This window comes from Channa argus, chromosome 1 (assembly GCF_033026475.1).
Source record: "Channa argus isolate prfri chromosome 1, Channa argus male v1.0, whole genome shotgun sequence".
Classification (NCBI taxonomy): Eukaryota; Metazoa; Chordata; class Actinopteri; order Anabantiformes; family Channidae; genus Channa; species Channa argus.
In genome coordinates this window covers 43395858-43421500 of record NC_090197.1, presented here as the reverse complement: position 1 = coordinate 43421500, position 25643 = coordinate 43395858, and the positions used below count along the sequence as shown (strand labels likewise).

At 39.8% G+C, this 25643-nt stretch overlaps 1 protein-coding gene across 7 annotated transcripts in view; it reads right to left on the bottom strand.

Moving 5' to 3' along the window:
* pde10a (phosphodiesterase 10A) overlaps positions 1-25643 on the bottom strand; it is a 54022-nt gene that overhangs the window by 9135 nt on the left and 19244 nt on the right. For 2 of the 7 annotated variants that reach the window (XM_067524268.1, XM_067524213.1), the window contains exons 3-13: positions 14128-14259; positions 7328-7399; positions 5410-5438; positions 4085-4208; positions 3435-3484; positions 3187-3327; positions 2779-2934; positions 2010-2060; positions 1409-1467; positions 1090-1141; positions 253-395 (exon numbers count right to left, since the gene is read on the bottom strand). In XM_067524268.1, coding sequence (XP_067380369.1) covers positions 253-395; positions 1090-1141; positions 1409-1467; positions 2010-2060; positions 2779-2934; positions 3187-3327; positions 3435-3484; positions 4085-4208; positions 5410-5438; positions 7328-7399; positions 14128-14259 — 1009 coding nt within the window. Of the gene's footprint in view, positions 1-252; positions 396-1089; positions 1142-1408; positions 1468-2009; positions 2061-2778; positions 2935-3186; positions 3328-3434; positions 3485-4084; positions 4209-5409; positions 5439-7327; positions 7400-14127; positions 14260-23885; positions 24307-25643 lie in introns of those variants that run through there. The other 5 variants (XM_067524247.1, XM_067524220.1, XM_067524257.1 and 2 more) reach the window with 5 other exon arrangements.

The following is a 25643-nucleotide window of genomic DNA, read 5'->3' as shown; positions in this document are numbered from 1 at the left end:
ATAACTTTTTGTACTTCGAGATTAAATGATTAAGTCATTTTGTTTTACCTGTCCTGGTCACATCGCATGAGGACATTTACTGTAAACTATAGTGAAACTATAATGTCTTTGCATATCTGAAAACAAAATATATTTTGCAAATTAGCTGAAACTCAAGAGGCTTATGTATATCAAAAAGGAAGACAGACACTTTCAAAATGAAATAAATAGATAAATCGGCACACTGTAAGGGGAAAAGTAAATGGTGCTCACCTAATCTCTTTGGTTTTCCTGAAAACGGGTTTGCCTTCTTTCACTTCCCCAATATCAAACAGGTCAGAGTACAGTTCTTTGTTGTTGTGATCTATCTGGAAGAGTGCGCATCGGTCCGCATTCACCAGGTTTTTTGCATATATCTGCAAAACAGCATCGGGAACAGAGGATTATTAGCAACACAGAGATTTTGAAATAATCATTAAAAAAAAATGGGAAATTAATTCTAACACCTGCAGCTTAATTAAAGCAGATAGAACACTATAGATTTGTTTTCTTTTAGATGGAACAGTTACATGTAGAGAATTAAAAACACATATAGTATAACGACAGGTCATTCCAGTTCACCACAGTGTTTTAACAGGATGACTTGAATGACCTGAGACGAGACCACAGTCACATGCAAAATAATACACTACAATACGAACAGACAGGTGGGTTTCAGTAAAATAAACACGAAAATCATGTTATGCTCATCCAGATCAAATGTGTTTTAGGTAATTAAAATATTGCAAGGCGATAAACCTGCATATTTTGCATAAACCCAGGTCTAAACATATATTTAACATGTCTTTGCATCTATTATATTTATAATAAACTATTAGAATAATTATTACTGAAAAGTAGCATTTGTATCATTATTATTGTGAATATTAGATTGTTAATGAAAACCAGCATGTATTGCCAAAGAATCTTAGCCCCTCAGGGACTGAAATGGCCTCCATGTTACAGCACCATCACTACTCTTTTTAACACACATAACCTAACATACAGTCCCAGGATGCGCAGCCTTGAAGACAATGTGAATGAGCACATACTTGCAGGAATCACACTCACCATAATATGTTCAAGTAGAGAATCTATTGCCACAATGTTATCAAAGTATGTTCTGTGTGAAAAGAAGAAATGGCGCATTGAGATGTTTGACAAATGGGAAGCTCTGATGAAGTTCACATTTAAGACATGAAAGCTACTTTTTTTTTGTTTATGACCAACATTTTTTACATAACCTTGGACCTGACATGAGAAAGGATAAAATATTGACTCATGTTTTTGTTAAACTTAAACTAAAGTAATAATGTGTAAATACACTTTTTAAAGGTTTTCATCTGCAGTATTATAGTGTTGGGTAAACTGTCCCACCAGCACCTCTTACTTTGACACATCGAGTAGGAAGTCATTGAGCTCAGTCTGTTTGGCAAGGCCTCTGCACACCTAGAAACAACGAAAAACAGGTCATGGCACCATATGCAGAAGTATCAATTCCCAAAGAACACATACAGCCTTCTGCATACACTGGAAACACAACTGGCTGTGGGCCACCTACATGAGTTTCAGCAACAACTCAAAGTGTTACAGAGTGTTTTGCACTCAGCAGTCACAGTGCGCTGCTGTGCCACACTGCTCACTGAGAAGAAGTCCACTGTTGCCAGTGCTGCAGAGGGACATGGCTTCTCTGAGGTATTATACTGTCTGTTAACATAAGAACAACAGTGGGACGTAATGACGTCCTCGAGGAGCTGTGCGTTTAATCTATGGCTTAGCTGATTGGATTGGACCCAGTGACAACCCAGTTTCTGTACACAGTGGATTTCCCCACTGAAAAAACACCAGTGCAGAACCAGAACAAACAAAGTCACCCAAGATTATAATAAATGGGATGGGTCACCTTCACCATGGTCCCAGACAAGTCTTTAGTGAGGTGTTACAGTGTATCTGCTACAATGTGAAATGTTAAATCCAGACCCGTTGCTTACCTGTACTTGATGAATGGCAACTGATGCCCACGCTAAATTAGCTGTTGCAACCTGAAAAAACAAGGGAAAAAAAAAAAAAACATGCAGGTTACATAATATATCATAATTAACACAAATTTACAACAGCTTTGCCAGGTTTATTGTATAACTCAACATAATTATCTGTTCTGCCTACAGATTCAGACTCTGGGGACACAAACTTCCACCTGTAACACTGCTGCATCTGTGTCTGTTTGAGTTGTGAGCTATAAAAATTAAGAAATGGAAAACGGCGCACTAAGAGATATTTTTATACAAAATGACAATGGGCACATTGTTTTGATTTTATGGCCTGCAATGTTTTGGTTCACCAATCTCGTCCCCTTTTCCAGCAGTGGTTTTGGGTGAAAAGGCTTTTTAAACACACTGCACTTACTATGCACATTAAATTTAGTACCACCCACTTGAAATTTATCCCAAAGTGTTAAAAATGTTTTAAAGAAAAGTACAAAATCAGCAAATAACTACGTAATTATAAAATGCTAATAAGAGATGTTCTGTTATAAAACAAACATCTCATAAGTGTAAAGTATGTATTGCATTCTATTTTCTAATTTTCTAGCTCATTGCATATTTTTTATAATGAACTTTAAGTGTGTTCAACAATCAACTGATCCCCACAACACTAACAGAGATCTTAATCAGATCCAGATTAAGGTGAATACCAGGCTAACTGTAGTTCTGTGAGCCTTGCCCCAGCCTTCAACTCTTTTGTCTGGGTCAGACTGACCTCCTGGTGGCTGAGGTTGAAGGGCTCCTTGCCCCAGTGCCGATGCAGCTCCAGGATGGCAATGAGGTCCCCGATGGCAGTGACGATGGGGAGGCACAGGACAGAGTGAACATGGATCCCTGAGTCCTGCCCTGTGCCATCTGGGAAGCGCTCATCCTGCAACGCATAGGTGAGAGAAGGTCGTTGTCACCTGTGCACAGGAGTTTTAATAAAGCCAGACTATTTCCGCTTAAGGACTACAGTAGCCATTGTAGTGTAGAGTCCCACATAAATTCACACTGTTTGGTGCTGAGTTTAGCCAGGTGGGGTTAAGTGAGGATAATATTATGAAACATACATATGGGCTCTGTATTTGATTGTCACAGCTATGCGGTGACATCTGTGCTGGTTGCAATAGAATGTCCTTACCCCCATGATGTCCTCTACTAGCAGTGTTTTGCGAGTTTTGGCAACATGAGCGGCAATGGTTGTCCCAAATGCTATGGGGCCGGAGGGGATGAGGCTTGGGGGGCCATCCTTGGCCCCCGTAGGAGTGAACAAACATAGACTCTATTTAGAAGCATAGAGGGGAACAGAGAGGGATACAGAATGGAGAATGAAATCCACACACACAACAAAATAATTGTATAAAATACTTTAAGCAAATATCCTCTTACATTGTTGCATTCTCCCAAGAAGTAAAGTGCAAATCCATCAGCTTTCGTTGCTGTAAAAATAATTGTTAAATATCAGTAACAGTAGCTGTCAGGTTATGTCCGTGTTGTACTCTCTCACACAGAGGTGTGCAACCATAAATGTCAGGTACACCTGACAGGGAAAGTGCGACAAGGAGACAGGAGTCCAGTTAATCTAATAACAATCTATTAACAATGTCCCACATAACAACAAGGGCACTTCGACCGCAGGCGTTGACTTGCATCCAGTTCATCTCATTCCCAGTTCTCCTCTCCAGTCCTATTTCATACTAATATATAGGTCATGCTCATCTCACAATGTGACAACAGAGAGACTTTATGAGCATCAGTGAGTACACCGAATATAAAAGGTAGAGTGGTTTGATTAGATTTGGTTTATTGGCAACATTCTAATATAAGTTCAGTGTTTATTGAAGTATAAAGTTTGGGATTTTTATTACCAGTGTTGTTCCTGGTGTTTCCAGGAACAGTTAAAACAGTTGCAGAGTTGTAACGGATTCTTATTGAATTCTATGTTTGCCTTCATTTTCATGCAGTTGTACTGTGAATCACTGGGTATTATGTGAACTGAAGGTGACAGGATCAGTATGCTGGTTTTTTGCTATCTTTACCTGTTTTGATAATGTTGCACAGCTCATAGAGCAGGAGTTTGTTGTCTCCTCCAGTGTCCAGTCGCTGCTCCATGTAGCTGTTGAGTTCGTACACCACACCCTGCATATTTGTGTCCTGGTACTGCTGGACACAAGACACAGTTGTAGCTCGACAGTCATTCATAAACACTGGGATTGACTTTAGAAAATCATCAAATACAACAAGAAAGTATAAGGCAACAGCAATTCTACACAGCACCCAGACATATGTTACTTGAGCTTATAGCTACCAACTGAAATTGCCAGATAATTCTTTTTGAATGAAAGGGAGATTATCTTTCATTCACAAAGACAGAGTCATTCATCACAACACTAGCCTACATCCCACCCATGCACTTCAATTCACTGCTGCATTGTAACCTGGGGAGCCCCGCAGCTCTGATAGAGCCCTGGCAAGCTCTGCCGCTCAGCTTCAGCTTAAAAGTGTGATTACGTAAGGGGCAGACCTCCTGCCTCGTACAGGGCCAGAGAGCTGTCTATTTCTGCGCCTGCAGAAAGGGTGAGGACAGGACAGCAGGGAGAGTGGTGCACTAGAAAGCCTCCCTCAAGGGATGCCTTCAATCCACCCACATCCTGTTTGCACCAATGTATGGATGACGCACAGAGGGGTCATGTGGCCCTCTTTTTTTCTGTGTGTATGTGCGTGAATCCCTTTTATTTGGCTCAAGGGCCCTGTCGAAGTGCTGAGACCTTGCTTTCTAGGGGCATGCTGATGTCAAACTGACAAAGGTGTGAACATATGGACATGGACCAAAGGGGATTTACTTGTTCTCATAACTTTCCAGTCAGCTGTTTACCACAATGCAGCGAAACATCTATGAAGATTCTTATTCTTATCTGATAGTGATCCATTTGATGCTAACATGGCCTTTTCTGGATAACCACAGTCTTCAAATCACTACACCTAATTAAAGAATGCACAGGAAGAAACATAATACAACTATTTCATGTTTTTCAAATCCATGACACAAAGTCACAATGGTGGTATTTTAAAGTAAGTAACCACAAGGACAAGCAAAACTTTTTGTCAATGGGAGTATTTAATCTCAGCTACATCTTTGCAGATACTGAAGGACACAATTAAGTTCTGTGTTGTCCTTCTGTAAGATCCTACATATTCACCATTCCAGAGTACAAATTGAACAATTCACTAAGGTCAGCTGTGAGATATAAGGTAAACAAATAAAAAAATTAGATCTACATTGTGGGGAACTGTAAAATTAAGCTTCAACTGCCTTGTCATACACTGAAACACTGAATGTGCATACAAATTAAGCAGAACCTACCCTGCTGACTTCTTTAGCTGTTGTTTCATCTGTAAAAAGAAGAGTCGCAATGTTACAAAAACCACTTGAAACAAAGTTAGATTCCATTTCAGGATCTTTTAATTTTGAAAGTTTGCTTATAATGAAGGAAATGCATCATTTAAATGTTAATTATACTCAGGAATTTTGGCCACTGGCTCCTGACCAGTTGCTTATGGTCGTAAACGTCAGCTAGCGTCGGCAAAGTTTTAGATAGATATTGCAGCCTATCTGAAAATACTGATTCCATTTATGGAATGTGAAGATGCTGCTCCCTAGTTACACTGGGTTTGACATGTTCAATGTATTATCACTTCATAATGGTTAGTAAATATGATTTGATATAAGCTTTGTTGTGGCAGTTGAAATGAGATGATGCTCTTACAACCACTGCCAATAATTCACTGAGTAAAATTACGTTTAAAACATAGATTTCAAATCTGTGTAAATCTGCAATTGTAAACCCAGTAATTACTAAAAACAAATGTTAGAAACACACAGTCTCTGTCTGCAAAATGCAACAAAATGAGGAACATAGAAAACTGGCATTGGTTGTTGGAGATGCCGCGTGGGTTTGTGAAGCAATGGATTATGAAGGCACAGCACTACAAGCAGCAAAACCGAATGTTTTCCCCACAACAGGTAAACAGTAAAGCAAATGCAACCAACAACAATAATACACATTATGGATAATTATATATTATCTACTTCTCCAAGGAGACATTTGCTTATATTTTGATCCTTTTAAACAGAATTAAGTGAGGTATTAAATTAACTTGACAAGTGCAACATTTTGTGGCGTCAAGTGCAAATTCCTGGTGTGATTTCAGGCTGTTAGAGAGACAGGAGACATATGACTATTGTCTTTGGATGCAGACACTGAAGTATGTGATAATAATAAACGCCTCAGCCAATCATAACAGTTTCTGGACTTAGTCTGGGAGCTGGTCTGGGAGTGCTACTTTGGTTCAAAGTAAAGCCATTCACACAGCTCAAGTGGTTCTTTGTCGCACACGGGTCAACACCACACAAGAACAGTAACTGCTTAGAGCTCTTTGATCGCTTTCATGCGATTAAGCAATGCAAAAAAAGCTGGGCAGATTTTAGAAACATCTATTGTGAAACATCTAAGTGCTGACTCGAGTTGGCCCTCTTTGGAAACAAAACTCTTTGTACATGTGAAGAGAGGACTTACGGCCAGCTTCAGTGTTTGTTGTTCTAAACATTCCTCTAGTATTCTATGAGTTTCCTAACTTAGCCATGAGAGCTATTTTAGAGTGAACCCCTGGTCGGGCATGACGTCAATCAGAGGACACAGAACTGCACTTGAAAAAGACCTAAAACCCCTTTGAAAGAAATAGAAAAATACTACTTAATAATTGCAAAAGATTATTTACACACTAACCTCTTTAAAGAACAAATTTAGAAGTTTAGTAATGTTCAGTATTATTCATTGTTGTTAGTCATTAATGCGTTTTTGTAAAATTTTGGTTTTAATTATTATACCCACAAACTATACAGCAGAAAACATCATATATAAAGAATAATAATAACAACTTTCACATTTGTTTCACTTTATTAGTAATATTATTTGCCTGTCTTTGAGGATGTAATGTAGTATTTGATATGTATATGTTCTGAACAGGATACTGTATGTGGAGTGGGTACAGTATAATGTAGAATAAGTGAAAGATGTTTCAGACGAGACGGCTGCGTAAATAAATCTGATTTAAATGTGTGCTGAAAAGAGAAAACATGCACAGACATAGCAGCAAATGTAACACACGCCCTATTTAGAATGTTACTGTTTATTTATTATTTTACAGAGCCTTTGTGTCGGTGGGCCTAGATAGAAGAAGCAACATGTGCAGAACTCTCTCAGCTCCCAGACCCAACTCACCTACTTGGCTGTCGGAGGGACAGGCAGCGCTGCCCCACCTCTCATTCTCCTCACCCACGGGAGAAGCACTCACTGGAGAGGAGGGGGGAGGATAGGTCAGGACTAACAGTTCAATACCAAATGCAAGCAGTCAAGAACACAAACACCCGCATCTACAGGTAGTGCAACCACAAAAACTACAAACATACTCTATAACATGCTGATACTTTAGTGTTAATCGGGATGAATATTTTGAAATAGATCCTGGGATCATAGAGTGCAAAGAAGCCATGTCTGGACATGAAGTTGAACCTTGAGCCATTAGCAATGGATGTTTTCACCTCACTCCAACTTGTTGCAGTGAGTTGAATCCATAGTGCAGCTTTTGGTCTTCATTGCTGCTGATGAATTATTGTAGTGTTCAAAATAATTATTCATTCGCACCAGAATTTTTACGATTGCTGCAGCCTAAAATGCTTGATTTTGTGATAGCTTTTCTTAAAAAAAAATAACATGATGAAATTACATAGTCGTTCAAAATGCAGAGGGGACCAGTGTAATTGATTGTTGCTGATAGCAACATCACAAATTCCTGGAGTTACTGATTTTTGTAAGTATTTCTCAAAAGCATATATTGAACAAATTATTGTTAATAATCTAGTAATATTGCTTTCAAGTCACTGCTGGAGGAAGTGGTCACCAGGAAGCTTTTACGGTATTGAACGTCGAATTATAGTGTTGCAAACAATCTCTGTTGGCATGTTATTTGCAGCAGTCCCAGAAGAACCACTGAGTGAGCACTGAGCATTGTCTCCACTCACTGAAAATGTGGAAGGACCCAGAGAACAGTAACAGGAAGCTGGTGTACTACCTCGATTTACACTCTACGCCGAATCACACTCAGGAAGAACAAATCCGGAAAGCCAAATTTTTAAACATTTGACCATGATCTTGATCTCAGTGGAGACTAATGGGTGAGTAAACCTGTGTACAGCTACAATCTTTAGAATAAAATATATACTGACAATTTCATTGTCCTGTTGGTCTGTGCATACACTTTCTGTGCTTTATTGTTTTATTTTATTTGTCAGAAATCTGCACAGAGACCACTAGACTGTTGCCATCACATATTTTCAGGGATTTGCAGTGCTTTTGGTAAAAACAAGAGGAAAGGGCTGATATGTTCTCAGCAAAGAGTGAATATTAAACACAACTGCTTTGCTACTCATGAAACAAAAGAGGCTCATGAAACATTCGCTAGAAACTTCAGCGCTCTATTGAAACTTTTGCTGAACTTGAACGACCTCAGTCAATACATATTTCATGTGTGCAGCAGTGGGATATACAGATTTGAGCTGGCAGGTATCTCTTCTGGATACATGCTCATCTGCCTTGTAAACCAAATGGGCAAGTGGGCAAGACTCTTGTGAACATTTTGTTTATAAGGTCAAAAGTACAGTACTGAGCATCCTAATTCTGTTTATAGCCTACATAAACTGTTAAGAATAACAACTTTTACACAGTTGTTTACAGAACAAGAAGACTGCATGGTTATTGTAGCTAATAATTAATCACAATGTAGTGTTGTTGCTATTACCATATTGTTTAAGATAAGGCTGTTTGTTATCTTTTTATTTTCATAGAAAGTCCTGTTGTTAGATTAGTTGTTTGCATTGCTCAAGACCCGAAATTTAAATGTGAATCTTCCCCCAGTGTAGAAGAAAGAAGCAGCTAAGGTTGGAAAGGGAAACCCTCTCACTGACCACCTTTTTAAAAAAACAGAACAAACAGCAGAGTTAAAATAAATGACTTTGGTTAAACCCTCTCGAGTCTGGAACTAACATTTTATTCTACTTCCATCGCTACAAAAACAGCAAGAAGGTAAAAGCATTTTCACACCACAGGTATGAATATCTTCAGACATTGATTATATGGCTTATAATGAAAACAAAGGGATACTTGTGTAGCCACGAAAAGAAAAATGCTGATTTACATGCTGATTTCTGCATTTATCCATTCAATATAGGTCTATAGTATTTTTCAATATGTAATTGGGTTCAGATACTCACACAACAATTTATGTCATTTTGATTATACTTTGAGCTATAACCATGTAGCCTAATAGTTCACATATGAGAACAAACTTTTTTGGTGATCTGTGTGATGAGACATGGTGCTTAATGGTCCGAAGAAGAACCCAGAAGATATTAGCAACCCCAGGATGTGGCCTTTCACCGAGGAAAAATCTCCCAGTCAGCTGGGCCTAATGTGCACAGTACTTGATGGGTGCTTTATTGATCTGCCGCCATAGATACACAGTCTCCCAAAGGACGGTCAGCTAGCAGTGACTCAGCGGTCAATATGTGTCAGCCTAGTGGTCGTCCTGGATCGACCTACTGCGCAGAGGACGTGCAGCTGCCAAAAGCAGCCGTCTTCCTCTTCCTAGCCCTGCTCCCTGCTCTCTTCACCTACAAACTTACTCCTCCACTTGCATTTTTACTGTTTGTTTATCTGTGTCCAGGCCTCTCTTTAAATAGGCTCAGTGGATCATCGTAAGACTTCCTGTTTAGTGAAAGCATTAACCAACTATCAGGAAGAAGTTGTAAATTTAGGAGCAACTTCGAAAAAAGACATTTTCATTATTTTTGGGTGAACACAGAGATTGCATTGCACTGCAGATTACACAAGCAAACCTAAACGTCTTTTTTCTGCAACTTCATCTATTAAATGTTACGCCTCCTCCTTCTCCACCTCCTCCCTCCTGATAGAAAGCCCTGCAGGTGAGACAGCTCTCTTATCACAGTGGCAGGGTATGAGGTTCTGCTACACAAGCACATCTTTGTCTGCTTGTGACTGCCGGCCAAACACATCTGAGAAACAGTATCAGCTGCTTAACAGCTCACTCTTGCCCTCTGCTTCCAGGCCATAGAGACCTATTCCCTTCCTAATAAGACAGGCAGACCATGATGATGGCATTGAATGGTGTTAAAATTATAGCAAAATAATATAAAACTAATAAAATGAACACTCTGAACTTTATTTGTGAGAGCAGAAATTTCAGAGATAAAAGCCTTGCAAAGTGTGACTGACCACCTAAATTGTGACTTACACACTGTACGCGTGTGTTTGAGTGAGTGTTTGTGTGTGCATTGCAACAGAGAATGCACAGATGAGTAACGAAGGGCCTCTGGATGGGAGCAGCAGAGGGTTGGGGATTTATTAATTACCCCATGACAGTTCGTAGTGAGAAGTAAACATTGCCGGTGGGACAGCAGTCAACAGAGTTTTGATGGTCAAATGACATCAGCAGGGATTCTGGGAAAACTGTGTTCTGCTTTACTGTGTCCGGTAACAACTTGTTATAAGATATGAGACTGATGTGCAACCCACTGTTATGAAGCAACATCATCTGCATTTAAAGCTGAAGTCTCATCTTGATACAAAAATACTGTATGAAGTGAAGCAATAAGGTAAAAAAAAGAGAAGAAAATTTCAAACAACATAAAAAAAATTTAATTCACTTATGATGACAGGGCATTTCTCTAATATTACCAAACATCAAATTCAATGCAATAACAAGTAAAGAAGTGAGCGTTTTTTCTGGAACTACAGGCTGCAACATTATCTTTGCACTAACACCCCCACACACACTTGCAATTGCGTGTACAGTATGTGTACAGACAACTGATTTATTTAATCCAGTGTTGCCCATCACATGATAAGTGAGAACAGGACTGGCTGCAGGGACTGCTTCCAGGAAGCAGTGGCTATCTCAGTGACGATCACATGATGCTAAGGTCTGCTGCTGAATATAAAATGAAGAATATAAAAAACTGTTTGATCTCAAAAAACGCTGGTGCAAAATAAAAATAGAAATACGTCCTTAGAACAAATTAGACACTTTTAATAGTACATATATACACAGGACAGGTCGACCGTCTTTGTGTCAATAAAGTCAGATTTCAGCCATTATCCCAACACAGCGACCATTCAGCTTGTGTGATCAACCAGAAATTAGACTCTGCTTGTTGTTTGGATACAGTCACTGAGAGCGAGAAGCAGAGAGGCTTCAGAGATGTGCCTAAGTGTCTGCTCGCAGTGTTGTGACAGAGGAAGCAGACATGGAAGCACAGTGACATTACAGACGTAATGTAAAGATCAACCCCGATAGAGACATGCAGCATAATGAGAGGGAGCTGTCACACTGATTACTGATGTTTTCATTGTGAGTCTGGCCACTTCTCATGCAGATCAAGGCCCTAACTGCATCAAACAGTGGCTGAATATTGTTCCAATACCTGCATTATGTAACATACAACAAGACATTTTATTATTGTAATCAGCAGACATAATTCTATAATTGTGCATAGCCATTACAGTGGTGCTTCCTGTTTGCAAATAATTGTATTTGTTTGCTGCTAACAGTAAATAAAATAGTTATTGTGATATATAAAAGGAAATTTGTCAGATTTTGTTTCCTCTGAAGCCACAAAAGCCTATCCACAAATCTTTTCACATATGCAGACATGTAAACACTTGCAGTGCAGTTCTCTTTTATTAAGTTTGTCCTAAACACTGCATTTAACCCACAGAACCTAAAGCTGTGCATGGTGTTGCATAGCAGTGTTTAAAGAATAAATAAGAATAAAAGAAATTTCATCAAAGCAGCAAAAGGCAGCATCTGTTTTAAAATAAAAGTAACTAACTACACACATACAGGTGGGTAAATTTGGCACATTTGTATGCACCTAGATATATGAGGGTTGTAGCCATGGATGGATTACTGAAAGGTGCTAGAAGGCAATTTAATGCCTGTGCCTTCATACAGAGTCACTGATCACATTTCTTGTTGGGGATTTTTCAACCTTCAGATGACTAAAACAGACACAAACAAAAAAAATAACACAAAGCAACCAAAGTAACCAACAACAACCAAATTGACTAAAGCAACCTAAGAGACACACAACAGGCTGTAACCAGAGAAAAGAAGCAGTTACCAAAAACAAATGAAAAAAACTAAAAGCAAATGTAAAGCAACCAAAAAAACGATACTAAGAAATTTCAATAAAACAAAATTTAGCAAAAACAAATAAACAAATAAAGAAATTGGCCATAGAAAAGTGAAAAAAAAGGACTTCCTCTGTATGAGGGTGTCAGGGTCTCAGTTTTTTATTATGCTCATCCATGGTTGTAGCTGCTCTATTTCAACAGGGTAAAAGCTTTAGTTTGTCCTTCTGTCATCAGATTAAGAAACTTAAGTTAAAGTTGCGATTTACTTATAAATTTGTAATGTAAATTCACTGTAGGCTGACTGACTTTTGTTCCTAGACCATGTTTCCTGATCCACAAAACAAATTTATGTGTGACACCTGTTAAGGGCTGCACACTACAATTTGCATTACTGTTGGCTACCTTCCTACGCATGTCAGAACAGTTTGGACGGCATTTTCGGACAACATCACAATAAACTTTGAAACTTAAAAATTCCTTCAAACATGTCATAATAATCATCACATCTGCTTTCTTTTTTTGTCATAGTCCCTGTAAACTACACAATGATAACTTTTTGGTTTTCACTCTGATAGACTACGCGATTCAAACAAATTTGTAGTTATTTTTCCAACTTTACTGACATCAGTTGCTGAAACTGTATGGGAGAGAGAAACACACATTTAAAATTTAAACTGAAGCTAAACATTCTTGGAAGAACAGTCAGCGGTCATGTCAAGTATATGTCATCCGTAGTGGCCAAAACACTTGGCCTGGTTCTTAAAATTCTTTGGAAAACATGGGCAAAGAACTTGACGTTGCACTGAAGGAATTTTATTTCAGAACTTATTTGATAATGGAAAACTGATGTAAAACACCAAAATCTAAGACTACAAGTGAAAACCAAAAATGATTAGAACGTCTAATTGAGACCTAAACAAACACGCACACACACACACACACACACACTGTATACAGGAAACTGATTCAAACACAGGCTCAGACTTGAGAAACATCATCTCTGCATTGCAGCAATAAACATCAGTGTCTGCAGACACACACAAAGCAGCTCCAGAATGTGACAAATCCATTCTCGGCCAGTTTCCCACTTCACTCGAACACACCCACACCCCGAGCCAGTACAACCCCCCACCATCACCACTACACCAACCCCACCCCTCCCCTGGGCCCCCCTTCAGCCGGCTGCATGTCTCTAGAGGTCGCCTCTGACGTCAGCAGCTCGACCGGGCAGAGTGCCAACCCTGTGGGCCCTTGATGGATGCGGTTGGTCTGAGAAACAGTCCACTGTGTGTGGAGCGCACGGCACAGACTCAACCCGGCCCGCTCAGAAACATCTAATGACCCGTAAACACCCGACAGGCCCGTTCTCTCTCCCTTTCTTCTGTCTATCACACACACTGACGATTAAAGGAGACATATGTAAAGATGAGTGATTAGTATGGCAAAGATCTGTGAAAAAATATACAACCCAAAGAGGCATTCTCTCCTCCAACTGTGGTTATAATGCAGTCTTTAAGAGAAATGGTTTTCATTTTTCAGCACAAAAACGTCCAACGGCTGACATGAGTGCAGATATTCAGAGCTGCCAGTATTTGTGGTTGACTAGTTGGGAACTCTAATGGGATTAAGTGAGCTAAAACGTACAAATATTTAACCAAAGCAAAATATTACAGAAATTACAACTCTGCGTCAATATACTGAAATATGCTGATTCAATCAATGTGTCAGGGTGATCTTTAGAACCGCAGCATGTGTGTGTTTTCATGTGTGCCCCTGTGTGAGTGTGTGTGTGTTAGGGGGAGTGGGTGTACCTGCAGGCTTGCTGCTAGTCTTCCTCTTCAGCCATCTGTCCAACGTCTCTGCACTCACACTCTCCAAAACAAAGTCGTCCAGCATCTGTGGGTGCAGCGAGAGGTAGGCCTTCACTTTCTCATCTGTCAAGCCTGAAGGGCACAAAAACAAAACGCCTTTTAGTTTACACAATACACAACTTTATTAAAGACTAACCAAGGTGTAAAAGTTTTTTTTTAAAATGTTCGGAGATATTGCTCACAATTATGGACATACAATATTAAAGCTCAGAAGAGAAACATATGATATACAGTGTGAGTAGGGGAAAAATACATGTCACTCTGGCCCAAAGTGTTATTCATCATCACCCAAACAAATGCACAGGCTAGATACAGCTGAAGGTCATTTCACTTTTACTTTAGTGTGAGATGCTACAGCAGTATGTCCCAGCTAAGGCTCTCATAGCTGGGCTAGCTCACTTCTGTTTACAGTTAAGCCATGTCTCCAGGGATGGGAGCCCCCAAACAGAGGCAGCAGGATAAAGGACGACTCCATTGTGCTTAATAGGCAATTAGGTCTTGAGAGCTCGCTAAGTGCTGCTGTTTACCGTCTTTGTTGTCAGGGAGAAAACCCATTTGCCAGACCATCATTGGGGGGAAAGTTGTTCTTAATACACCCGCTGGCGTCTGAGAGGCCGTCATGACCACCGTGTGTAAAGCACTCATGTTAATGGAGTGTGTGTCTAAAGCAAAGACTTGTAAATGTCTAAGTTCACCCGGGACTGTGAATTCAACCTTCTCATGAAATGCAACAAAAAGAAAAAACAAATCCTATACCAGTGCTGACATTACAGTTTAAGGCATGGTACACAGTAATAGTATCTATTATGAGATAACAGTAGAAAGAAGGCTGTTGTACTCCAGCAGTCACGATTGCTTTTATATTGCTTTCTCACGAAATGTCTGATTATCAGCAGCATGTGTGTAGACTCCCTTCAAGTATGAATCACAGGAGGACATGCAGCTGGAAGGCATGTGTTCTTCCATCATACACACACACATGCACACACACACTAAATTACTAAAATATTACTTTAGTGATATTAAATTACTAAAATATTATAAAGTGGTATCTAACACAAGTGGTATCTGTCTAGGGGCAGCTGTAGCTCAGTTGGTAAGGCAGTTGTCCACAACGGTTTTGATCCCCGGTCCCGGCTATATATCGAAGTGTCTCTGAACCCCTAACAGCCCATTCCCCTTCCCAGCTGTGCAGTGCCGGTCCAAGCCCGGTAAAAATTGGGGAAGGTTGCGTCAGGAAAAAATGAGTGGTGTCTGTCTGAAGTCCTGTAAAATATCAGAGGAGTGAATTCCTATAGACAGACTCATGGTCAATAAAACAGAGTGGTGTTAAGGGTACGAACACTTGTTTATTGTGGTAAATTGAATATTATGATAATATATTAGATTATTATTGAATAATATGTAAGATCTAGAAGCATCTGCTTCACCTGTTGATTGTGTTCTAGGAATAACTATTCCTACTTGGCACAGGCATTTCTTTTAATTTTAGAACTGAAGTGCAAAACGTCTAAGCAGCTACAACCTCTAATCTATTCCCCAAAAACACATACATTGATTTTCATTTATGATGGGTCATCTTCTCTCTCTCTCTCTCTCTCTCTCTCTGTGCGTGTGTGTGTGGGTCTATTTAGCTTGTAGTTGCAGGCAAATAAGGCTAACAGAGGTATGGGTAGGTTTGGGGGTGGAGGACACTGCAGTCTGATAATGTCCAGACATGAGACACTGCTCTTCAGGAGCACAGTGCCTCACGAGACTCCTGGCTTGCACTGACGCACATCGGCAGAATACAGCTTAATAAATCAGAGAAAGTTAAAGGGGGGGTGAAGGAAGCTCCAGGGCAGAGAAAAACACAAGGAGAGGAGTAAAATGAGAACACTGCAAAAAAACCTTACAATTCATCCTATTTGAAACACAAAGGCACCAGTGTGATTAGTGCCAGTACAAAAAAAAATACTCTATGAGTTTATGAATACAAGTTTTGTGTCGAGGGGCTCTAAAAATTATTTAGCTATCATATGTGTGCACATGAACAAATTAGTGAAATGTTCTATTTAAACTGGGGCATAAACAAACAGTGGTGATATTTTTTCTTTAAACTGCTGGGTGCTGTAGGTTTTATTTAACATAACATAACATATTTACATAAACAACAGTAAATGGTGCATTAGTTGAAAACACATTTTGTTCTGTAGTGTGGCTCACTGTTGTGAACTGTGAAGCTCTATGGTGCAGAGGAATAGGCTGCACCCTACACAATAGTCACTAGTAAGATCAATTGAGTTGGTTCTATTTTTCATGTCTTTTTGCTGACAATTTTATAAAAACACTATCACCAGGCTTGATGATGCATGAAGTCAAAACTTAAAATAAAGAAATATTAAATAATAAAACAATGTTTTGAAGCATTACTGGAAGGCAGTGCACATGACAGGAAAGCCTTCAAGGGTTGACTTCCTCTAAATGTAAGCGCAAAGAAGTTTGAAAATGTTGAATCCAAATTACATAACATGTGTCTGTAATTATTTAACCCTTCTTTCGGTGAGTGCAAACAGTGACAGTTTTACTTCCAGTAAAAATAAATCAATGCAGCTAATAAGGAAGTGTCTGCATAAGCTCACGTCACTGTTATTCTTTTGACTGGTGACGATCAGACACATTAAATGCATTTATCTGGATCTGTTACGAGAATCACTGGTTAGTGGAAAAGTCAAAAATGTAAAAAATGCCTATTAAAGTTCTCTGGAAAAAGCAGTCAGAGGAATGACTGGTAGGCTGACCTGGCAGCAACTACATCGAAGCATGATGGTAATTTACGACGCTTTTTTAAAAGAACATCCCTGCTACATTCAGCTGACCTTACAGGCTTTCCCTTTCAGATTCCATATGAAGTCTTTCCAGCCGCAGCTCAAACTAATATGACCACAGTGACACTCAGAGCTGTGGGATATGCATTACTGTCCTGGCCCTGCAACTACAGCGGCTAATCAAAGGTGTAGTCAGATCTGTCCCACATGCTGTGGTTCAGAATGTTTAATCCCACTATGAACTGCCTTTACTCCCTCAGTCAGGATAGAAAAACAGATAAGGTAGATGTGCTGGCTTCATTGCTTTGTTTTATTTTGTCAAACTTCTGTAAAAATTTTACTTCCACTGAAACAACAATAGCGTCATCAACACGAGCCCATAAGGTTTTAAACCCAAAACAAAACGTGAATAAAATAAGTCCGAATTCTCATCACATTTAAAAATGTTCAAACTCTTGAGCCATTCAATCGACTTTCTGCCAGAGCAGTTATGTCTCCCCAGGTTAATGACATTTAATGGTCTATATATTGCAGGGTGTATGAAAGCTGTGGCAGGCAATGACTGCTATTTACCGTACTTAACATATTTGTGTTTATACATAAACAGTGGTGGAAGAACATATTCAGATCCTGGACTTAAAGCTACTATATGCAGCATTTGCAAATCAAGTTAACTGTAGCATGAGCTTTAAATCAACCCACCCAGGGCCTCAAACACTGGTGCTGTATCAAAGCTAGGGGAGTATCATAAATACCAGAAATGACCCCTTTGCATCTGCATGTGACACACAGGGTTTGAAAAATTATGGAACTAATTTACACAAAAAGTCCAAAACATTGCATTCTATAGCTTTAGTAAGTCACTAGACCCTGCACTTTACTATAAAATAGTCAGTTAAAAGTACACCTTACATTCAAATCCTTCCAAAGTAGACATACTGTACCCACTATGCTTTGTGATTGACAATAATAATTTAAATACCAATATATGGATCCATACATACAATTTTACTGTTTTTAATAGTGATGGAGTGTCATTTTGTACTTTAAAGATACGAATTGTGGTTTACTAAACTTCTCAACCTAGAGGTCAGGCCCCTAATAAGGAGAAGACAGTGGTGCTGTGAGGAACAATCCTGTCCTGTCTGCCCATCTGATTATTTACCTGTGAGATAAGTGGAGTGGAATAAAATGGTAGCGAAGCATAGCATACAATAAAAAACCTCAAAGAACCTCAAAATGGCACTTAAATGCAGTTTTCGATTAAATATACAGTTACTTCCCACATCTGTGCTTGAATTGAAGTCGCTCATTTAGACAAACATACACCATAGGTGGGAAGCAGTTTGTTGTACAGCATGTTTGTCAATGGCTGAAGCCAAGTTGGCAGATCTTTTGAGGCCTGACTCAGACTTGGGCTTCCTGTGTAAAAACTGAAGCCATGAGTTCATGCAGTAAGGTATTGTTGCATAACACTTATCTTGACTAAGGCACACCACACCCTGGGACTAGGAAGGGAAGACCAAAGTAGTTATAGTCTGTCTGGGTCTCACATATACGAGTCCCAGTATGAACACAGTCTGAGGAATGAGTTTATGGCAGCATGGGCCCCTGGTTTGGGGTATTAATACAGAATTTAAGGCATCAAAACATCCTGAATGAGTTTCAAAACAGTAAACTCAGTTTCAGGTTTATGAGCAAAATCAATTAGACATAGTCTAATTTTATATGAAAAAGTAAATGACTTGTAGAGATGTTGTTCATTATAAGTAATTCACCCCAGTGTAAAAATTAGCTTCAACAAATATTATTTCAAATTTTGTAAATACTGAAACTATAATCAGTATTGAAAGCTGACACTAAGTCTATTTGGTCACATGTCATAATAAGGAACTTTGCAGGTCAACATTTGTTAATGGTACAGAAGAGAAAAACCCCAGAGTGAAGGTACATCTCTTTACAAATGAGAGGACAAAAAAAACCCTGTAAAACAAGGCCTCATCTCTGTCTCTGTATCCACAAGTTTGTCCTTAATTTATCATTTAGACTGTATCTGATTTAAGCCGTCTTTATGTTGCTTTTTCATAGGAAAACAATGTCATCTGTTCAATATTCAACTGAGTGCTGAGGAACACAGATGGTGATTGTGATGGTTTCATGATCCGAACCCTTTAGCTCTACTTCCTGCTTCGGACTTTTATTTTGTATCATTTTCCCCCACTTCCTGTTCCCAGTTCGCTCCTCCAGCTTCACTACTCATCAACGGCCATTTTTGTTTACACCTGTTCCTTTGCCTATTTAGCCTCAGCTGTCCGCTCTGTTCACTGCCAGATCCATGTCTTTTGTCCGTGATGAAACACCCTGTTTTCTGGTTTGTCTGAGTCGTCGTTTCAGTTTAAAGCAGCTCTAAATTGCCCCGTAACGTGCACGATTGATTATACATTTGTCACCTGCTCAATTGATGTCGTTTCAACCAGTCTTGCGTCTGTTCACTTGTCGTTGCCCCGTGTTTTCGGTAGTACTTAGTTTATCGTAGTCACAGAGTGGTGAACTTGCTCCTTTTTTAATACTGATGTGTTGCACATTAATCTAATTAGCCATGAGATGTTCACCAGGTGGTTAAGCATTAAACAACTTTTCCCGTCTTTTGTTGCACATGTCTTATTTAAAAATGTCTTTCAATTAATAAAAAAGAAAAAGCATGATTTTTTTTTGTTGTTTAGTTTTGTTCTTTTTCACACCATTGCATTTTGTTTTCATTTACAAATCCAATGTTTTGAAAATGTGGCTTTAAACCCCTTTCCAGCAAGTGCCATTTATAAAATGGTTAATTAAGATATTAAGTTTATAGTTGGTGGCTAAAGCTGTTTGCTGCAACAAACAGCCTGGAGGTATAGGCTCTTTAACAAGGTTTACGGGCTCAGACAAAACTGATGCAGCATTGACTCAGTTGGAAGAAGGGTAGTTACTGTGGTTGAGGGTGAGGTTTGACTTAATTTGACCTGGGTTGTAGTTTTTAATGTTGCATTGGGTCAATCTTACAATCTTTGGAGACACTCCTAAGAAGAGCACTGCCTTAATTGAAACTAGAAACTCACATACAGTGTGCTTGAAAGATAAATTTGAGGAGCTGCTAAAAACGATGAGAAACACCACCCTATCTACAGCACTCATTTCTATTACCAAAGAGCCAGTTGGCCATCTGTGTGGCACTGCCTGAACAGAAGTGAACGTGTGTTTTCAGTGCTCAAGTGACAAAGTCAGCAGTTGAGGCCAACCCTAGCAGGGCCGATGTTTAGTGAGCACGATGTTCCTCTGCAACGAATAGATGAAAAATGCACATGACAGAAAAAGGGAAAAGACCACTTCTCTTGAAGCACACTCCTTCTGGCAGAGAGTCAAGGGCAAGCTGCCAAGGTACTACTTTTCACTTTCCTGACATGAGGCTGAGGCAGGAAGGGGGGGGGGGGCTGCAGGGTGCGTGCGTCAGCAGGTCCGCCTGGGACTCCCTTGCCAGGAGGTGGGAAGAGCATGTGGTTCTTATCTTATCTCTGGGAGGGCTGGAGCACAGCGTCCAACACTGACATTCAGTGAGCAGCAAAGAGAAGAAGAGCGAACACTAAAGATGAAAACACATTGACTCCTCTCCCACAGCTCACCTCATTTATTCATGGAACCTGTGAAGCTGGTTGTGTATGTGAATATGCAGGTGGACACACAGACACGCGTATACAGGCCCCATGTCCCACAAGAACCAAGCGTGAGGTGACCAGATGAAAAGGTGTCAAATTAAGAAAACACTGTAAACACTTTAACTGCAGTCACATTGCTTCAGCAGACACGCCCTCTCATGGTGAAAACAAACACTGCTGCACAAACATCTAAGATCACACCTCTTTTTGTCTCACACACACACACACACACACACACAGAGGGAGATTTCCATGGAAATGTAATTTGCATTATTTCCACTTCCATGGTCCAGGTCATTAGACGTAAAGGGTAAGGGCTATAAATGACCAACCGAGATGTAGATAAGGCATGTCCCTTGATCCACAGCTTAGCAGTGCGGTCTCAGAAAAGCTGCGACACTAACTGCACTTCAAGACACAAAGCAGGTCAACCCTCATTTTCAACCTAAAACATTTTTGTGCATTTCCTACAGTGGGGGGAGATCACTCAGCACACAAAACCACTTAACAGTGAAGTTGCAGGCGTTGCTTTAAAGTCTGCATCTTTTTCTGAACTGTAGATTTGATGGCGCGCTGCATCTGCCCACCCCCTTCCCCTGAGCCACATCAGTAATCAGGGGTCATGTTCCCCGCTCCACATCTGGACTGAAGCTGATCTCTGCAGCCGCTCTTCAGAGGGGCCAGTAGGGACCTGGTAATGAGAACCACAGATCCTTGCATCTTCTCCAGTGCTGTGTTCTTTTATGAGCCTGGACACAAGGACAAGTTGTAAAGAAATCTACATGCACGTGGCCTTTCCCCATCCGTTCAGATACCAACCTACAACAAGCTGACGTGGGCACAGTGGATGCCTGTCCTGCATGGATCTTGATACAAAAAAGCATGACAAGCTACTTTTCTTTGGCTTGAGACTTTATAAATAAACACTGAAGACAAATCACAACAAGAAACTATTTGGCATCCGCTCAGCTCAGTCTGGAATTATTTAGCCATTCAAATTTCAGTCAGGCTTTAATTTTAATACTGCCGTCATATCGAGTGGTTCATGTATTAAAATGCTCAGTGACAGCACTGAGAGAAGTTTTCACTGTGAGAAAGAAGGCATGTGGTCAGGCAGGAAATGTCCAGCATGAGCACTTCCTGCCTGACAATGCAGCCTTCTTCACTGAGTTAAGCAATTCATCCACAACCAATTGGGTTTGAAAATGCCTGAGAGATCACATTAGGGCTGACCCAGACCTACCTCTGATACTGACCACAACTCTGCAAACAACCCGCACACAAACTCTTGCATGCATGTATACTTTCCTGCAATGTGAGGCTACAGATGCTGTTATCCCACATTAAGGTCACTCCTGACAATTGCATAAACAACCACAGGGAGTAAGTGAGCCAACATGTTATGCCTACAAACTGGAATCTGTCTCTCCAGGAAGCAGTAGATTTGCTGAACAGTCTAGCAACAAGTTAGAGGTGACAATTAACAGGAGATAAACATACAAACACCGAAATTAGCTGTGAGAATAACAAACACTTATCACAAAAAAACCTTCCCTTCTTCCTACCTACCTTCCAAGTCATCTATCACTTGTCTAATATTTGTAGGAGACAGCCAGTGCAAATAGTGCTATATGGTGCATAAATGAATGCATTCAAGTTTAGAAATGTATGTGCTCATGTCAATAAGCTTTGAATGAACTACAATGGAAATATTCCCCGATCCTAAAGTATTCAGAGAGAAAGATGCAGTTTGAAGAAAACCAGTGTGTTTAGTTAATCATATATTTAACCCAGATTAATAGACGGCTGTGGAACAATTGGTAAAAAAAAAAAAACAGCAGCAGATTAAACATGAGCTGTACTACACCTACAAACAAAATTATGAATGAAGAGGAAGTAGACAGTGGATTATGAGCTGTCTGTCAGTGAACACTTTTGTGAATGACCTGTTCATACGGTAGCATTGGGAAAGAGTAAAGGACAGATGGAAATTCCAGCACACACTACGGTACATGTAGTACAAAGTGTGGAGGCTTTGTAAAATCTGAACTTCTAGTCCTTTTTTGGTCAGTATAAAGGCGAGATACCTACTATCCTGTACCTCAATAATACATTCCCTGACTCAAGTTTACTGCTATGTGTGTACTTTGGCATCACTCGATATAACAGGCCCCAAACTGCTAACATATTATTACAGGGTTGCCACTAAAGGTCACTTGAGGTGCCGCTGACATAACTGGAACCACTGACAGAATTATTCATGTGGCACAGTAATTATGATCAGAGCAAAAATAAATGGTTCCTAAAGCTGAAGTTCTCACAAGAAAATTATGCAGATACATAACCAGATAGGATGTCAAAATATGCAACAAACTCTGTGAATGTATTTAATCTAATGGCAATAATTACAAAAGCAGTTACTAAACTATCATTTCTTCATCATTTCTTATTTTAGCAAAAATGTAATCAATATTTTAATTACGTGTTTTATTAAATTTAAACTTTTATAATATCTACTTCTCTATTTTTAGTATCAAGTGTATCCCAAAAAATAAGCAAAGAATGACACAAAAGCCATTTAGGATACGAAATATATATCGCACCCACAGGGAGAAAGTCACCTATGAATATTATGGATAATGAAGTAATGATTAGTTTCAATAGTATTTAAATAAATATGACCACTAATTATATGAATAATACACATTTCTGTAAGAACCTTGAACTCACACTTCTACATAAGATATTTAAATATTACATTTTCTTAAGGATTAAACTGTATTTATGCTGTATTCTCACGCTGGCTCAGGATGTCCACACTTCCCTCGCTTTTTGATGCCATGTTGAGGCAGAACAGCTGAGTGTCCCATCAGTGACACACCAGACCCCCTCAATTTCAGCACAGGACGATCCAACCTGCTCCACGTTTTGTATTAAAAGGACTGTGAAGACCTTTTCCCGAATCTTTGTCCTGCACGGTCCCCTACAATCAAGTCCCCGCCCGTCTACATCTGCTCTAAATCTGTCATTCATAAAGTTGGACGCACAAACATGCAAATAGCGTGCAGACACAGTTGAAATAATACATCCAAAATGTGTTACTGTATTGCAAATTTCTCCTTGGGTATCAAATTTCGCCTGAAATTTATTTTAATTGTTTTTCTTTTACTCTCTGTTAATATTAGTTAAATATACGTACTTGCACCAAGGAAACAGTCCGTTAACCTTCTGAAACAGCTTGTTGAAGACGGACCATCTTCCATGTCGGATTGTGAGCGCTAAAAGGAGAGAGAAGCCACGGAGAAAAGTGCGCCTCTGCAGCTGCAACTTGGTGCGTCTGGACAAAAACCTAAATTATTCCAAGACGAGTTGAAGTGGTGGGGTCTTCAATGCTCGAGATTGTGCACGGTTTAGGTAGAGCAAGACAATCACTGTGCTGCCCCCACCCACCCCCCACCACCAGCACTTTAACCCAGCACCGCTGGCCGAGGTGTAGCTACGGTCAGTCCTCCTCCTCGGCGTGGTGGCTCCGCTGTGGATGTGCAGCAGCAGACTGGGGGAGCGGAGACGACGACGCATAGACACAGAGAAATGGGAGTAAACACACACATACACACACGCACACACCCACACACACGGGGAGAGGAGGAGAGACAGTAGCGCGCCAATGTCAAGCCAGTCAGAACAATCTAGCGCTTTCTCCCAAATTTTCAAAATTAAAGTGTAAAGCCCACTGAATGTAACCATGTTTAGTAGAAAATACATAAATATAACAAGTAGATCAAAATGATAAATTTGGCCTAATGCGTTGTGAGATGATATTCATAAACTTACTCCCCCTCCCCCGCAAAAAATAACAACTAACAACGACAGTGGTCACAAACCTTACCAAATATTCATCCCGAAAAGCTCATTTCAACAAACACATGTATTTTAATTTGAAGGGCCAATGGTCCTTGTTTCCGCTTGTTCCTGGCACACTGCTCCGTCTTGACGCAGCTGAACTGCTGTTCTTGTTCCTGAATTTGGCTGCGTAAAAAGGCCGAGCCATATGCCCAGCGCTTTCCAGAGACACTCTGCTGTTTGCCGATCCTCGATTCAGTGGTCAAGGAGGAGATGGCATTAACCTCCAAATTTACAGCAGGGCAGAACAAAGCAATAACTTGTCTAGTTGCAGACATGTGTTTAAAGAATCATTATACAGAGAATTCAGTTCTCGAGGTACAAGAGCGGACACAGAGCAGACTTAGAGCAGAGAGAATTAAACACAAAGCAATCTGCAGAGTTAGTTTGGGAATTAATAAGCCCAAATTCATAAGTGTTTATTAATAATTCAGTCACTTCTATTGATGCAGGCTTTTCCCAGAAGTTTGGCAAAATTATTAACAGAGATAACCCAGTGGATCTGGTAAAAATAAATGTCCAACATATGAGCAAAAGCTTTTACTGAGGTGCAGCACAAGTAAGCTTTACAGAAAACACAGCAACAATGTGTGAATGTGACAGAGAACCTTAGTCTATTTTCTTTATTGTCTTTAAATTGAGATTTTGGGCTCCTGTGTCTGAAGCAAATACATTTTTTCTTTCTGTATTTTCTTGGATCACTGCTGATATTTCAGCTACTCACTTAAAATATCTGCAGAGTGTTGCATTTATAAAAGGAATGTATTGAATTGATTTATTTCACCAGGCTAACTCAGTTGTACATTTACATAAATTACAATTGTAAATATTGCCTTGAATTGGCACGATAAAGTAAATCAATGTAGTACGTTTCTTCCACATTGGGCCAAACTCTGCAAATCACTGCAAAGACTGCACAGCTGCAGTACAACTGAAATATTTAGACACGTTCACTAGAAACCTGGAGTTTGCTGTAATATTTTAATAATGTTTTACAGTCCCATAGTGCTAACAATCAAAATGATCTGATTAACCTTAAATTTAGGTCAGCAGG